Source organism: Dunckerocampus dactyliophorus, chromosome 18, assembly GCF_027744805.1.
Source record: "Dunckerocampus dactyliophorus isolate RoL2022-P2 chromosome 18, RoL_Ddac_1.1, whole genome shotgun sequence".
NCBI classification, from domain to species: Eukaryota; Metazoa; Chordata; class Actinopteri; order Syngnathiformes; family Syngnathidae; genus Dunckerocampus; species Dunckerocampus dactyliophorus.
This window is the reverse complement of record NC_072836.1, coordinates 20,564,514-20,581,891: the sequence shown is the minus strand read 5'-3', so window position 1 is coordinate 20,581,891 and position 17,378 is coordinate 20,564,514. Positions and strand designations below refer to the sequence as shown.

At 39.7% G+C, this 17,378-nt stretch overlaps 1 protein-coding gene across 4 annotated transcripts in view; it reads right to left on the bottom strand.

The window, feature by feature from the left end:
* Positions 1 to 17,378, bottom strand: part of LOC129170667 (protein phosphatase 1 regulatory subunit 29) — a 77,386-nt gene that overhangs the window by 9,680 nt on the left and 50,328 nt on the right. For all 4 annotated transcript variants that reach the window (XM_054758417.1, XM_054758419.1, XM_054758418.1 and 1 more), the window contains one exon: positions 372 to 999. In XM_054758417.1, the coding sequence (XP_054614392.1) occupies positions 372 to 710 (339 nt within the window). In that variant the 5' untranslated portion in view covers positions 711 to 999. The remainder of the gene's footprint in view (positions 1 to 371; positions 1,000 to 17,378) is intronic.

The window sequence follows — 17,378 nt, the reverse complement described above, 5'->3', positions numbered from 1 at the left end:
GCTATTTTTGTACAATTCCTGCAGATTTTTCCCATTTTACTGTTGTTTTTTATGTTCTTGTTAAAAGATACTTAACGTAATTATAATTTTTGTATTTGTTTGTTTCTCATAATATTACAACTTTTGAAAAACAACATTCTTTAATATTTAAACTTTATGCTACTAAAATTACATTATTTTTACTCAGAATATTACAATGTTCTTAATATTTTGACTTTATTCTTGTACATTTTCTTCCATTTTTGCTGATTTTTATTTTCAGTTTTCTTGTTAAATTATATTTTGAGAATGTGCCAATAAAAAAAAGTCACAGGACCGTAAATGGCCCCCAGGCCGCACTTTGGACACCCCTGCTTTATGGTTTGTGTCACCTGTAGGTTAGCTTGTCCCGAAAAGGCTCCGTCTTCGATGTAGCTGATTTCGTTCTTGGTAAGATTGAGGTCTGTGAGGTTGGTGAAGCGGTACATGGAGCTTAGGGACACGGCTTTGAGTTTGTTCTCGTTGAGTCTCAAGTCATGGACGGTGTTGTTGATGTGTTGCGGAATGGTCTCGTATGGCGGCTGGTTCTGACTGCAGATTGCCAGCCACACGTAACCTTTGTCCCCCTCGATGAGCCAGCAGTCCCCATTGACCACGCTGGGAAAGCGGGTGGCAATTAGGAGGGAGGAAATAACAACAATGAAACCTGATGTGGTGGAAGGACTCTGCATGATGAAGATGAAAGAGGGGATGTTTTTCTAATCCAGAATAGAAATGCGAGGGCAGGCACCGGGGAGGCTGTTTGTCGGAGAAAAAGAATGTAGCGACGGCGTCAGGGAGGGACGGTGACGGAAGAGGCTGGGTCGGGTACAGAAGAAGGGGTGTAGGCTTTCCTATGCCAGTCACAGCTTTATGGCTATCATGGCTGATTAGCAGGTCACCCGTGTTATGTCATGTCTTGTCAGGATGCGGGGAGGGGAGTCACAGCTTGTCTTCATGTTCTCACAGGACCTCAGCTCTCTGTTGGGAAAACGCAACAAAAGGCACACGCATTACATCGGGGGTTATGCATAGTTTATGCCTTCATTTTAAAAGGATTTTCACATCAAGTTGCATTAAATCTCCAAAGGAGATTATGTTTTAGTCGCTGCTGATTTGTTTTATCCATCTTTCTAGTAGTAGCCTTCCATGTGCTTCTACTTGGAATATTAAACATGCAGTAAGAACCTTGTGATGACAACCACTGCAAAGTCAATACAATGTAATCACAGATTCTGCTTTATCATTATGGTAAATATAGTAACAGTTTTATGTCCTACAATCATTTTCAAGAGTTACAATTTAGCATTTCAAACTGCAGTAGTTCCTCGTTTATCGTGGTTAAGTGTTTCCAGACACGACTGTAATAAGTGAACTTCTGCCAAGTAGGATTCCTTATTCATAAATGGAATATTTTTGCAGTTAGAGCACAGAAAACCTGTTTACGATCTTCTAAATACAGGTTTTAACATGATTAGAGCCCTCTAGACATGAAACAACACCCCTATAGTCACCTTTACACTGGTATTATCCAATATAGTCGGCATAATAAGAGAAAATAAGACATTTAAGACATACATAAGACATAAGACTGCTCATGTGTGTTGCTGTAAATGTGTTCCATGCTAGGAGGGTGGACAGGAAGTGATGGGGGTTCTGAGTTGGGATTATTGTGCCTGTTGTGAGATCATTCAAACCCACCCATGTGGGTAAAAATATTTGTTTATTTATTGTATATTATTATATGTATGAATGTTTTAAAATAAAAACATGACAAATATATAATAAAAAATATATAATAAAAAATATAATCAAATCCCCCAAAAAACATCTCACCGAACATTAAAGTAACATTACTGACACCTAGTGACCAGTGTGGAATACTACATCGTCTTTGAATGCATCTTCTGAATGCCTTATATTTGTATTTTAGTTCATTTAGCCATTTTTATGCTTGAAAATGCATCATTTAGGCAAAAATACGTAAAATCTGTTTAAGTATGCATATTTCTTGGCTAATAATGAGCCGTATTCAACCACATAACAGCTCTAATTTATTCATCTTTATACTTTTGAAAACCCGTGATAGAGCAAAGCTGCGACGTTTGAAGAGTAAAGTAAAAAAAGGTTCATTTTGTCAATTTTTTTTCCAATCTTAAAACTGTTTTATATGAATATTTTTCCACAAACTGGTCTTGAAAAAGAAGGTTTATCTTAGATTCAAAGCGATGGCGAAGCTACGTGGTGGCCACCCCTGGTCATTCTCCGGCCACCCCACCGGCCATCTAGACATTTCAGGTATCAACTAATTGCCACCCCAGGTGTGTAACGGTCTCACCTTGGCCACCCCAATGAAACATTCCCGTCTCCGCCACTGCTTCAAAGTCATAGTACAGTCTGGTCACGATGTTGGGATCTAATTGTATTATCAACAATGCAGTATGCTTTTATTATGTTGATTTTCTTTAATGCCAACCGTCTATACTCGCTCACCCCCGCCCCTCCCTGCCAACATGATGATGTCATCAAGCTTCGTCTGCTATCTGCAGCACATGTTCTTCTGCGAATAGCACCACAGGCCAGGGGGCAAAGGAGTCGTAGTAATTCCAAAAGTGAGATCACGTTGTCTCCCCTCAGACATCCCTTGCTACGACACCCTTGTGGCGAGAGACAACCTCTGTATTCCATCTGCATGTCTTTTGAACAGCAGTCAAGTGTTTACATAAGTGGAGGATTAGCTGCCTGTTGCATCATGATAGAATTTGGTACAACATACATACATTACACAATCATCCCTGCGTCCTCTCCTATGAACGTGTACACTCCCTATCTAGCTACACGTACAACGCTTTTAATACTCCCATGATTCCTTCCCTCATCCCGCTTCTTTTGATTTCCATTATCGTCGCATCAAAACCTCCTGTCTTTCACTCTGCGGAACTTTTTATGTCCGTGGTGCTCTGAATTCAGATGCTTTTTTAATGTGCAATGGAGAATTGGACCCCTTCCTGTCTATTCCGGTCCACGTTCCCTGGAGGAGCCCGTCCTCCTTCGTAAGCCACTAACTACTTCAGAAAAGGATAGTAACGAACCTGAAATGGCCACATTCTGTATGGAAAGACACTGCAGACTACACTGTATGACATATAATCTCCTTCTCAATACAGAGAAAACCAAAGAGATGATCATCGACCCAAGAACAAGGGAAAAGGAGCCGCATAGACCCCTGTTTATTGATGAGACTGAGGTGGAGAGGGTGAAAACCTTCAAGTTCCTTGGCACACACATCAGCGAGGACCTCACCTGGTCTCACAACACCCAACAAATTCTGAAGAAGTCCCAAAGGAGACTGTACTTCCTGAGAAGACTGAGGAAATTTGGCATGTCCACCACAATCCTGAGTTGCTTCTACAGATGCACTATGGAAAGTGTCCTTACCGCCTCCATCACTGTTTGGTACGGTAACTGTACAACACGTGATAGGAAGGCACTCCAGCGGGTGATCAAGACCTCACAGAACATTGTTGGGGCAGCCCTCCCCTCACTGCAAGACATTTATAAATCTCGTGTCCTACGAAGAACACACAACCTCATCAAGGACAGCACACATCCACAACACTCATTATTCACACTCCTACCGTCAGGCAGACGCTACAGGAGTTTGAAGTCCAGGACCACAAGGCTGGCAAACAGCTTTTACCCACAGGCCATCAGGCTCCTCAACGAAGCACTCGCACACGCCGCACGCAACACACACTCATAGCACTTTATTTATTTATTTATTTATTTGTATTATTTATCTGTATTAATGTCTCTTCTGTTGTTGCTTAATTTATTGGTATTTATGTTTCTTATGTTCTTATTCTTTTTCTTGTGTTTTCTTTATTTTCTTGGGAGAATGAACAGAACAAGAATTTCATTGCATAGTAGAACTGCTGTTTTACTGTGCTTATGACAATAAAACTCTTGAATCTTGAATATTGAAAGGGGGAGCCGACTCAACATTCATGATTGGGATACAGTGTTCCCTCGTTTATCACGGGGGTTAGGTTCCAAAAATAACCTGCAATAGGCGAAATCCGCAAAGTAGTCAGCTTTATTTGTTTACAATGATTATATATGTTCTAAGGCTGTAAAAGCCCTCACCATACACTTAAACGCTTTTCTCAGACAAGCATTCACATTTTCTCAGTTCCTCTGACCGTGCCTCTTCGTCCTGGTAGGGTTTTTGCGTCCTTGTTCAAACTTATTGCCGCTGTCGTCCTTATGCTATTTTCCTCCTTTATGTAACGAACCCAAGATTAATTTATTCCGTAAAGGTGCCCTACAGCCACGTAAGTTCTACCTTCCTTCAGCATGTCCACAAGTCCAGAAGGTTTCATTGTCAATGTGGGTTTTGTCGAGGAGAAAACTTGCAAACATACAGAGTTCAGAGCCACACTGCTAGCCGTTTGCTAGCGATCGAAAACAACAGGAGACACGGCACGGAGGAGACACTGACTATGGGCTCCAGTCCCTTAACCAAACAGGAAGCAGAACACAATGCACAGATTCTCCCTTAGCCAATAAATGACATTTTCGGAATGTGCCGCTGGAAATCACACCCGGGCCGTACTTTGACACCCCTGGCCTCGACGGCCCAAATCAATACGAAGCAAACACAAACAGTTTGTGGTTTGGTCCACAACATATCAGAAAAGAGGCAAAAATGTCCATCACTGTTTACCAAAGTCATAGCTGATGTGTTGTTTTGCCTAAAAAGCAAAGACAATAAATCTGCATTCATGGATGACGAACAAAATGAAAAAATATTCACATCTGAGAGGCTGAAATGGGAGGATTTTTAATTTGACATTTGAAAAAAATTTAATTTGACTTTATTTATTTTTCTTTCTTTGCTTTTTCTTTTTCTTTAAAAAAAAAAAAAAAAATTAATCAAATACCAAAATAGTTGTTGATTAAGTGCATAATCAAATAATCATCGATTAATTGTTGCAGCTCCAGTTCCAGCACTTTGCTCCATACACGTATTAGCACACGGCCGCCCGATTTAATTGTGTGGGGTTTATTTGAGGCATGATCTAATTTGCTGCCCCACATAAACCCAGAAGGTTCACACTGGGGAGGCAGGAAGAACCCCATGTGAGCTCGGTTTGGTTTGGAGACATGATTACATCATTAGGAATATAGGGCATTGGCATCTGGGAGATAGCACCACTGGTTATCATTGATCCATTTCTACGTATCTTAACATAGGAAATTAAATCAACATTTTCCTCCACAGCTATAAAAAAATTAAAAATGATTATTTGCGTGGTTCTTGCTTTTTTTTTACTCTTTTTTTGCTCAGTGAGCTACAGTCATAATCTAAGCAGGTCACTGCAGCCAAAACGGTTCAAATCTTGGATGAGGTGAGCAGATGGTCCAGAAGAGTAGCTCGCTGGCAGACTTCCACTCCTCTTTATATACAGTATATATATATATACATATATACAGTATATGACAACCGTCAGTGGTTACTGTTCAAGTAACCACCACACTTGCACTTCCAGCTGTCACACCGTTGTACTTGTTGGCTGGCTAATTTGCAGCCATCACTCATCAATCACAATCACTTCCGCACCTTCTATTTTTATGCCTCCATCATGGAAACAGACATCACTAAGGGCCTGGCGTTTCAGTCCCTCCCATTCTCGTAAATGCATATCAGCAGCGCCTCAAGAGATTTTCTGTTAAAGCGGAAACACAAAGCCTGTTTATGGTCAAAGTCAGTGCGACCTTAACAGGCAGCATCCTTTTCCTCAAACAGATGCTGGAGGAATATTTGACTATTCAATAGTAACTACAATAGTACTGTTGACATAAATGTAAAAAAACAAACAATTGTGAAGCAGTCTATTTGTGAGTGTTTGTCTGACTGCACTACACTGTGCTGTGACAAATGCAAAAGACAGAGATTTCTGCACAGCTAAAATACGTAAAATTGTGTCATTAAAACACAACACAAGAAGTCATGTGAAAAAATGAGGACGCCCCCATGTTTCCTGGTTGTGTACCGCCTACCATAAGTTTAAGAAAATGTATAAAGCATTTGTTTGCCAGCACTTTCAAGCATAAAAATGGCTAAATGAACTACAATAGAAGTTTGAGGCATTTCCAAGATGCATTCAGAGACGTTGATGTAGTAATGCAGGAAGTACTGTACAGAACAGGAAGTAAAAATAAAACAAGCAACTTGCCCAATGCTAAGTGTGAATGTGTACTTTATATTATTTTCTCTTAATATGTCTACTATACTGGGTAATAGGAGTGTGAAGGTGACTACAGGGGTGTTATTTCATGTACAGAGGGATTTGAATCCACAATTTTACCAAGATTTTCTCTCATAAAGGCTGCAGTCTTAAACTTTGGATTTCACTTTAATGGTTGTTTGCAATAAATTTCTTAAAGATTTTTTTTGTCTCACTCCCATTTCTTCTTTTTGCATTTTGAAGCTCTACGAAGATCACCTAGATACTTCTACTCAAATTTTACTTTTTTTGCCTAAATTAAACATTTTCAAGCATAAAAATGAAATAAAATACAAGTATAAGGCATTGACAAGATGCATTCAAAGATGTTGTGATGATATGTAGTATTCTACACTGGTCACGAGCTGTTGATGAGACATTAGCCACCGCAGGAAGTACTGTACAGAACAGGAAGTAAAAACAGAAGTTTCCTAATGCTAACAAGTCTGAGTCTATATTATGTATTACTTTCTCTTATTATGTCCACTACATTGGGTAATAGGAGTGTAAAGGTGACTATAGGGGTGTTATTTCATGTCTCGGGGGCTCTAATAATGTAAAAACTGTATTTGCAAGGTCATAGACATGTTTTACTTGGTCTAACTACAGAAGTATAAAATTTAGAAATAAGCATTCCTACTTTGCAGAAATTCACGTGTCATGGCCAGGTCTGGAACCGATTAACTGCGATAAACGAGGGAGTATGTCAATAATAGGAAGTCATACAAAAAAAATGTTTGTGGCATTATTTTGGAGAACACATTTATATACTGTATTTAAATCCAAAGCTTTGTGTTATTATTAGTTATTAGTATCAACATTTCAGCTTCTTTTCTTTACTCTTTGCCATTTTGCTCTATTTTCCCCATTTTTTTTTTTGCTTCATTTTATTTCTACATTGTGCCGCAGACCGCAAATGACCCTCGGGCTGCCCTTTGGACACCCCTGCTCTATTCTTTTCTCTCCCTATCAGAAAACGCTGACATGGGAAGCGAACACACTATCAGTGTTTGCAACGAGACGGAGAAAGGGTAGGATTAAAACATAAGATCTGCTTCTTCCTACTGTTCAACTGTGCAACTGTAATCATGTGATCTTCCTTAATTGAACTTGTTGAGAGCATGGGATTCAAGGGAGCAGCATTATGCAATGGATAAATGTTACTATGTCTCTGGAGTATAACTAAAAGCAGAGGTAATCAAGTACAGAAAGTAAAAATAGCACCAGGTACTATTGTAGGAAAAGTAGAGGTAGTATCAGTGGATGCAGATGTCTAACATCGTGATCAGTGATTGAATTTTTAACCCTCACACACCTCAATCCTCGCCGTCATTGATCGTCACACATTCTTTATGATTAGCATTGCCAATTAGGGAGGAATGCCGACGGTATTGAATGTTGTTGGCATTCACATCAACGCAGCGCTTTCCCTTCCGCTTCATTAGCCGCAATGATGACATTCTCCTTCCCGAATTCTAATAACATCCCCTCGGAAATTGACTGTGACAGGTGTTGAAATTGGAGTGCGTCCATATATTTTCTATCAACGTGTCTGCTCGAGCTGTGCCGCCATCAGACCCGACGTGAAATGTATTTTCAGCCACCGCTGTGCCGTTTGTTGCATATATATATATATATATGTATATATATAAATAAATATATCAGAGTTGTGTCATACGGTAATCAGAGTGTATGTGCCTGTCGAAATGTCACTTTAAGACAAAGGGAGACAAATGTGTGTGCTTAGTGCAAACTGAAAATGTGCATTTTTCACTTCAATCATCGTCACACATTGTTTTTTTCAAGGCAGATTTAAGTGAAACATAAATATCCTGATAAATAAACATCACGGAAGCCCGTATATATATATAATTTGTCTGTATGACTCAATTAATTATGATTCATATATGAGAATGTGGCATTTTTTAGAAAAGCCCTGATAGCCTACAGGTCCTGTATGACTTGAACTTCTTGATGTTGGAATGGTTTGAAGCAGTTGAGAAATGTGGGAGTAGTTAGTGGGCAAAAAAAAGGCAGAATTTTAAATGTTGGGATGTAAAAATGGCGAACCATTGTTCTACGTTGAAATACAGTCAAACTCTATAGCGGCCACTAGAGGGAGTCTTCAAAAGTGGCCGCTATAGACAGGTGGCCTCTATAGACAGGTTGGCATCCAGTTTGAATGTTGACCGGTAGAGGGGAAAAAAATAATAATAATAATGTTGACCAGTAGAGGGCACTGCGAACTGAGGATAAAAGTTGTACAGCACTACTAGGCTTGTTATTATCATGGTTCATGGTTTTAATCCTGAACATGCATGAGTCAAACAGTAGCACATCACATAGTACAATTCACAATTTTGCATGTCCAAAAAGGAGTAGGAAGAAGCAAAGGTTATTTAATCCTACCCCTCATCAGTTTCACATCAGTTGCAATACATTTATTCACCTCTTGTTCTTCCAAGTGTACTTTGTAGGTCTACATGACAATGTAGTGCAATCATAGCCAAGGTTTTTACTTACTAAAAGGAAGCTAGAGGCTTAATAATAACTGATAGAATATATCCACCACCCACAGAACAAAGCTGTGCTAGTAATGTCTTACGCTTGTTTTTTATATTTTACTTTTTATACGGCAGAGTGTTATTACAGCTTTAGTTCATCAGGAAGTGACGGGAAGTGACGGTGGGCGTCCCGAGCAGGAGATCTAGGCTCAGTGCTAGCTGTGAGTTTGGAGAGAGTTGGGAAGTGTGTTTATGTTGGCGAGGATGTAAAGTCCTGCAGTGTTCTCCGCTGTTAATAAAGCCATTAAAGTGCATCGGCGACGTGAGTCTCTCCTTCCCCACAACAAGCGGCATTACAGTATTGACCAGTGCACACCAGGAAATAAACGGTGTCATTTCTTACAGGCATTGGCTGGACAGCTATGTAGTGGGGCTTGTTTAACCTTTGCCTTGTGGGCAAGCAGGAAGGAGAGACGATGCTGAGAGATGTGTGTGTGTTCTGAGCTGCTGTCTGGTGGCCGCGTTCAATAAATAAAGTTGGCAGAAGCAACAGGAGAAGTTTCCTTCTTTGCTTCGGAGCTGAATAACACTGACAAGTTAACAGACGAGTAGCGAACGGAAAAGAAGACGGCTTTGTTTGTGTCGAATACAGAAGATGAGGACTTTGATGGATTTGTGGTTGAGGATTGATGAAAAATAACGTGAGTACATTCTAAAATACTTCAATTAAGTACAACCCAACTCAGTTTTGCTCCCGCTGCCGCATGCATGCTAGCGTATCTTTTTTTTTATTGTAGCGTCGCTGGGAGCACGTCCTGTTCCCAGCCTAATTTGCGGTAATGTTTTGGTGCAAATGCTCTTAAAGTTACATGTTTGACCAGGAAATAGCAAGCTCAAAAGAAGACGGCTTTTTTATGTGGAACAACTGACAGTTTGTGTGGATCTTGTGAATGATTGTGACTGAGCTAGGACTCAGTAATTAAAGTCTACACACGACGGCTTCATTGATTGAAAAAACAAACTTTTCGTGCATGAAGCTTCTACTTGAGTCGGTAATTTGGCCGCTATATGCGGTCAGATATTGACCAAGGGAGACAAAATGGGTGGCCACTGGCCGCGTTGGACAGGTGACTGCTATACTCAGGGTCTATAACATGTACATTTGCTGCGGGGGATTTTTCAGTGGCTGCTATAGGCAGGTGGCCGTTCTATAAAGGTGGCCGCTAAGACAGGGTTGACTGTATGTTGAACAAATGCAAGAGGACTGAGGATCAAACCGGCAACCATCAGGCTGGGAGACGACCACTGTACGACTTGAGCCGTGACACTGAACCTGTGCATTCATTGTCAGTGGGGAAGAATGTCACAGAAAATAATGAATTATGGAAAATGTGGGATTTTTGTTAGAAGACTCCTGATGTCCTGTATGCGCTGAACATTTTGATGTTGGAATGTTCTGAAGCAGTTGACAAATGTGGGAGTAGTGAGCGAACAAAAAAAATGGTGGAATTTGACATGTTGGACTGCATGTCCAGCCGGGAGGAGGCCCCGGGGCAGACCTACTAAACGCTGGAGGGTCTCACAGCTGGCCTGGGAATGCTTTGGTGTCCTCCCGGTGGAACTGGAAGACATGGCCGGAGACCGGCAAGTCTGGGCTTCCCGACTGAGACTGCTGCCCCTGCGACCCGGACCCAGATAAGCAGAAGAAAATGGATGGATGGATGGATGGATGGATGGATGGATGGATGGATGGATGGAAAAACTATTGGAGTGGAACAGCAGGTTTTGGAATGGGTGAAAAACAGAAACTAATAGGCGTGTCCCAATTTGATATTGTTATCGCTCCAATATCAGCAAAAAAGGATTCTATATTGTATAAATCTCCGTTATTAGCACGCCAATACAATGACCAATACATTCCAGACTCGGCTCCAGCAGCCTCGTATCGAGCCCACATGATCACAACAGCAGCATGCTAACAACATATTGACAAAGTAGCAAGGAGCAAGAGTGATGTAGGTATTTTTCCATAAGTGTCTAAAAAAGACGCGGCAGCTGAGTGTAAAACTTGTCATGCACAAGCTTCCCGTGGTGGCACAGAACCGGGGAAGTTTAATACGACTAACACCATCGCACATTTTAGGCAGCATCACAAAAAAGCGTCAGTATGTCAGCATGAGGATTTTCGCAAGACCACAGAGACGAAGAATCAAACTTCTGGCTCCTTCAAACAATTTGCTGATATCGGATTCAGTATCTGCCCATACCCAAGGCAAACCCCATCGTAACTGATACCAAAAGGTGATTATACGCTAAACAACATCATGATTTGTCCAAAGCACTTGTGTAATTGAGATGGGTAGATAGGATGGAATAATCCCCCTCTAGCTGGAGCGAGAGATGGGTTTGTGAAGAGCTGACTTTTTGTGGTGCGCCAGATCATTTGGCTCATTTCTTTGTGCCTCTCCAATCTCTCTTCAGTCAGCACCACTTAGGTCCTTCACAATTCAGCCAATTTAGTCGAGTCCTAAACCACTGATCACGCTGTTTAACTGTGATAGTTCAAATATGTTTCTTCATTCCAGCACGGGATTGTCAGAACGGAGAGGAGTGAGCACAGCATCCTACTAATATGACTGCCATATACAGTCATCCCTCGTTTATCGCGTTAATTGGTTCCAGAACCGGTTGTAATAAATGAATTTCCGCAAAGTAGAGCTCCTTATTTATAAATGGAATATTTTCATAGGTTTTTAATAAGGTTTTTAACATTATTAGACCCCTCTCGACATGAAATAACACCCCTATGTTCACCTTCACACTCCTATTACCCAATATAGCAGACGTAATAAGAGAAAATAAGACATAATATAGACTATAGATATTTTACATCATTTAGCCATTTTTATGCTTAATTTAGGCAAGAAATATGTAAAAATTGCTTAAATATGAATATAATCATCCCTTGTTTATCACGGTTAATTGGTTCCAGACCCAACCGTGATAAGTGAATTCCGTGCAGAAGGACTCCTTACTTATAAATGTAATGTAATTTTTGTAGTTTGAACTTAGAATACCTGTTTAAGAACGTCTAAAAATGTTTTTCGCATTATTAAAGCCCTCCATACATAAAAGAACACTCCATAGTCACCTTTACACTCGTATTACCCAATATAGATGACATAATAAGAGACATGAATAAATCATAATATAGGCTCGCACATGCATTGGGAGAGTTCCTTATTCTTTTGTTACTTCCTGGTTCGGTACAGTATTTCCTGCGGTGGCTATTGTGTCAGCAATGTAGCATTACTGACACCTAGTGACCAATGTAGAATACTACATATCATCGCAACATCTTCTGAATGTCTTATAGTTGTATTTGACTTAATTTAGCCATTTTTAAGCTTAATTTAGGCAAGAAATATGTAAAATTTGCTTAACTATGCATATTTTTTTACAAATAATAGGCAGTATTCAACCACAAAACAGCGTAATTTAATATATTTTTGAAAAACCGTGAACATGATGAGGGATTACTGTGTAAGCAGAAGTTAATCAGTCTAATATTAATCCGTTAAAAATAATAAGGTATTATCTTAAATTATAATGTCACATAAAAAGACCTATCAAGTAAATGGAACAAAACCAGGAAAGAAAAAATTGGCGATCAATTCTGACTATCATGTCACCCACTTGGTAACGCTGGACAAAAGTACTTGGACACCATCAGAGTCCCTCTTACAAGCTCTTTACGTCCCTCAATTTCCTGCAGTTTGTCTCCACCTGACCCCTTCCTGCCTGAGTAGTCTTTCCGTCCATCTGTCTCTTGTATTATTGCTCCACTCTGCGTGCTGCGCTCACGTCCGGCTCCCCCGAGAGCGTGAGAGTGTAGCGCAGACAGGTTGAGGCAGCCAGCGAAAGCCCTCTTTCCTCTCCACTTCACACGGTGCTTCCAGATGAAACCAACGCGGCTTCAGACAGATGACGCTCCTCTGAGAGCCTCACCGCAGGAAGAAGTGGCTAAAAGCAGCTGTACTATACATCAGTGAGTACATCCTGCCAGACAAATCGGTGCATCTTGAAACTTAAATGTACCAATTTGATGCGCTTTAAATGTGTAGTTACAACACACACACACACTTTCATAACGCCGCCGTGTGCATAAATCAGCATCTTGACCGCCTCGGCTTGATTCACATGGCTCAAGCAGGCCAAGGATATAAATAAATAAGATAGGTGGATAAATAAATTAGAAAGATGAGCAGAAATAAAGTAAAGGGGCAGTAAAAGTGGGCTCTGAGGTGCCTCTGGTGAGGTGTTGGTTAGCAAGTGCTAAAGCAGGGGTGTCCAAAGTGAGGTTTTTTTTATTGGCCAGCGGCACATAACAAAAATATTAATTAACAAGAAAACTAAAAAAAAACAACCTGCAAAAATGGAAAAATCAGCAGGAATTTTACAAGCAACAAAGCAACGAATAAAGTTGCAAGTTGTGGAAAAAGTTAGAATGTTGCGACAATTAAGTCCAGATATCACAGGAATAAAGTCATTACAAAAAGAAAATGTATAAAATGAAAGTTGAAAGTTGAAAATTGATTTTTGGGGGTGGGGGGAATGGGAAAAAACAACTGTAATGTTAAGAGAAAAAAAGTCATATTCTAACAAGAAAAACAATGTTAGAAGAATAAAGTCATATTATTATGAGGAAAAATAATGTCATCTTTGTAGCAAAGAGCTGAAAGAGATGTTACTTTCTCAAAGTCAACAAAATAAAGTTGTCATTTTTGGAAAATTATGTTGGGGAAATTATATTTTATTTTATAATATTACAATATTGTGGGGAATAAAGACATAGTATTAACAAAAAAATGTACAAAGATTATTTAAAAATAAAGTTGGCTTAAAACAGCAAAAATGGGGAAAAAAAGACCAAAGATTGTAGTTCATACTAATAATACACTTTTTTTTTTACTTATATCACAATGATGTGATGCAGTTCTGTGTATGTGTGTGTATATATATATATATATGTGTGTGTATGTATGTATATATATATATATATATATATATATATATATATATATATATATATATATATATATATATATATATATATATATATATATATACATACACACACACACACACAGTCGGCCCTCGCTTAGAGAGCATAGTTAGAGCATAGAAAAATTATTTATGACTTTTTTTAACATTATTGGAGCCCTGTAGACATGAAATAACACCCCTATAATCACCTTTACATTCCTATTATTCTTTGCTTACAACACATTGCTCAGCTCAGATGCTGCAGGGACTCGCAACGGCCGCTAACTAGCACGCTAGCAAGTTAGCGAGCTCTTTTAAGACTAAGAAGCTAAAAACTTACCACTTCCACACGGGATGGGAGGTTCACAAAATATCAAAGTGACCCCATCATGTCATTCTTCAGCATCTGGCCCTTGCTGAAACATGTTTGGATACCCCTGTGCTAAAGCATCATGGGGGTACAGTGGATTGTTTTGATTGTTCGTGAATTGGCAGGATTCACTATTTGGCTAACTACTGCCTGATTATTATCATAGTGAACCCTAACACTCACCACAAACAAACAAATACAGCATTTCTGGATGTTTGCACTCAACTGAGCGCTATTCTGGTTGCAAAATGTGTGACTGAGCTGATAAGTGAGGGAATTTAAATGAAGGAAAAGGATAGTGAGGGAAAGTATTGCCGCTACCTCTCTTCAGTTTGATCTATAATTCATATTTCCTCGACATATACGCCTCGAGAAGGTCTTTTGAAGATCTTTTCAGTCTTTTTAAACACGTATCACTCTTATTTTTTTTAGTATATCCACGGCTAACCCTCTTCACCCGCTGTCTGTTTGTGTCTGCATCTAGTTTTTTGATGTCCGATACAAAGACCGCTGTCATCTGTATCTGCTCATGCATGACATCATATCCAATTCCTGGACGCTTAGTGAAGAAGAAGCAGCAGTGCAACAAAGCGTGACGGAGAAATGGCCTGGAGGTCTGCCATTAAATGGAGCATCGCCCCTAACCTCCCCTTTCAAATGAGATATCACCTACATCCCCCATGAGCGTACCTTTCCCCCCAGGACCCAAATAAAAGGAGGTGCAAGACTGGGGTGATGTGGCTTTGGGTGAAGTGAGAATAGGTCGCACTTCTTTCATTGTTTGGACTTACATATCAGAATATGTACAGTGAGTGTGAATGGTTGTTTGTCTATATGTGCCCTGCCAGTCCAGGGTGTACCCCCACTCTCGCTCAAAGTCAAAATAGGCTCCAGCATTTGGCTCCAGGCCAAAACAAGAAAACAAGAAAACAACAGCAAAAATGGGGTAATTTTGCTGTAATTGCAAAATGCTGTAATTTTATGATAATAATGTCAAAATATTAGGACAATAAAGCTAGAATATAATAATAATAATATAACCATAAAAAACTCATCTTATGGTGAAAAAAGTCATAATTTTACAAGAATAAAGTCATAATTTTATTATTAATATAATATTATTGACAGTTATAATACAAGTATTACGAACTGAAAGTCAAAATATTATGTGAATAAAGTACTTATGTGTAATTTGTAGCCTGATATTGTAGCTGCTGCGTCAGCTAGCTAAATACACACGAATGATTTTCAGTCTAATTTGTGAGTGCAAAAATGAAAGTTTATTTCGTTTCCACGCACCGACTGGGTGCCATGTCACCCTTTTGTGTGCAGTAATTCCGGAGTAAATGATCCTAACCGGTAAGCCAAGCTTAATGGCACCCTTCACTCACATACCCAAGCCTCACCGGGGCCTTGCACCCTCTCTATTTGGCTCCAAAATGTCTTGAATTACAAATCAGGGAGAAGATGACTCCAAAAACTCTTCCCAGTATGTAAACATGAGCCCCCAAACTGACAAAACACAGATGAATGCAATCATTCCATCCATCAGTTCCACTTGTGTCCCAGTTGTCTTTGTGTGCGCGTGTGAGAGACAGACTCAACAAGTCAGCCGTGTCCAAAACGAGGTCTCCAAACAAAATGGATCAACAGGGAAAATGTCCAGTGAGGCCACGCTCATTTCTGTGCGAGTGAAACACAAACTGACACATCTGTGCCCCCGTTTGCCACTAATGTCTCGGGTCTGCTTGGCATCACACCATTCTCTGTGCCTTTGAATGAACTGCATACACGAATAGAGCAAGAAAAACGCTATTAAAGTTGATGTAAAATGCTTCAATACGAGGCACTGATCAAGAGATACAAAGCACAAACTGTTGCTCTTTGGCAAAAAAAAAAAGCAAAACTTTGAGAGAATTGGCTCAAAAGGAAAAGATCCGATTTCTGGATCAGTAAATCCAAAAACAGTCAAGTGGCTGAGTGGGCTGTGCTTAAATCACAGACCTGGCTGCAGCTAATGGAATTTCCCGTGCAGTGCCTTTGCACTGGATGAAGCAAAGCTCCAATCAGACGGGATTTACTTCTCCAAAGGGGGTGCTGTTAAAATTGCATTCACTGATCTGCTTTTAATCCAATAGAAGCGAATATAGTGCACAATTTGCTCCTTATGTATTGCACTAGAAACTATACTGTCAAATGTAACTAACAATATGGTTTATTTCCAGCCAACCTGTAGGGTACATTGCTTAGCTTGTCAGTACAGTAATCCCTCGATTATCGCAATTAATTGGTTCCAGATCCGACCATGATAAGTGAATTTCCCGCGAAAAAGGATTCAATATTATTAAACTGAATATTTCCACAGTTAGAGCGTCGAAAACCTGTTTATGCCTTTGTAAATACGGGTTTTAACGTTATTAGAGCCCTGTAGACATGAAATAACACCCCTACAGTCCCACTTTTACACTCCTATTATTATTTGTTTACATCACATTGCGCAGGCTACGGTATCACTGCAGGGACAAAAGACGGCTGCCGCTAGCGTAGCCTAGTTAGCCTCTACGATTTTCTTATTCTAAACTTAAGCAAGTGTTTCAAACCGAGTGGGGAAGTAGGATGAAGAAGCCAAAAACTTACCACTTCCACACGGACATCATGTCTCATAACATTACTGACGCCTAGTGACCAGAGTACTACATATAACTTGTCTTTCAATATTTTTGGACTAATAACAGGCCATAGTCAACCACAAAACAGTGATCATTTATCAACTAATTATTTAAAAAAAAACAATATAGTGAAGGAGCAATATTCGATCTGCGATATAGCGAGGGACGAATGTATTCAGATGATTTAACAGGCAGTTATGACTCTTGGGACCGCCTCCAAAAAAAGTGCTGTAAAATCATATAAATTAACCACTTTTCGACTATTAAGGAAAACTGGAATGTTTGGGGTGAAGTAACTCGAACATTGTTTTGTCAATAAACTAAAACAAAATGTTTTTCATGCATTATTCCTATGATTTTTTTAGCAATACGGGTTTATCAAAAACTCACACTTAGAGCCCTCGGGATCCACACAGGTCCCTGCATTTATAAAAGTGGATAGATTTGCTTTTCTTCCCACTTTCAATGCTTAAATATTTAA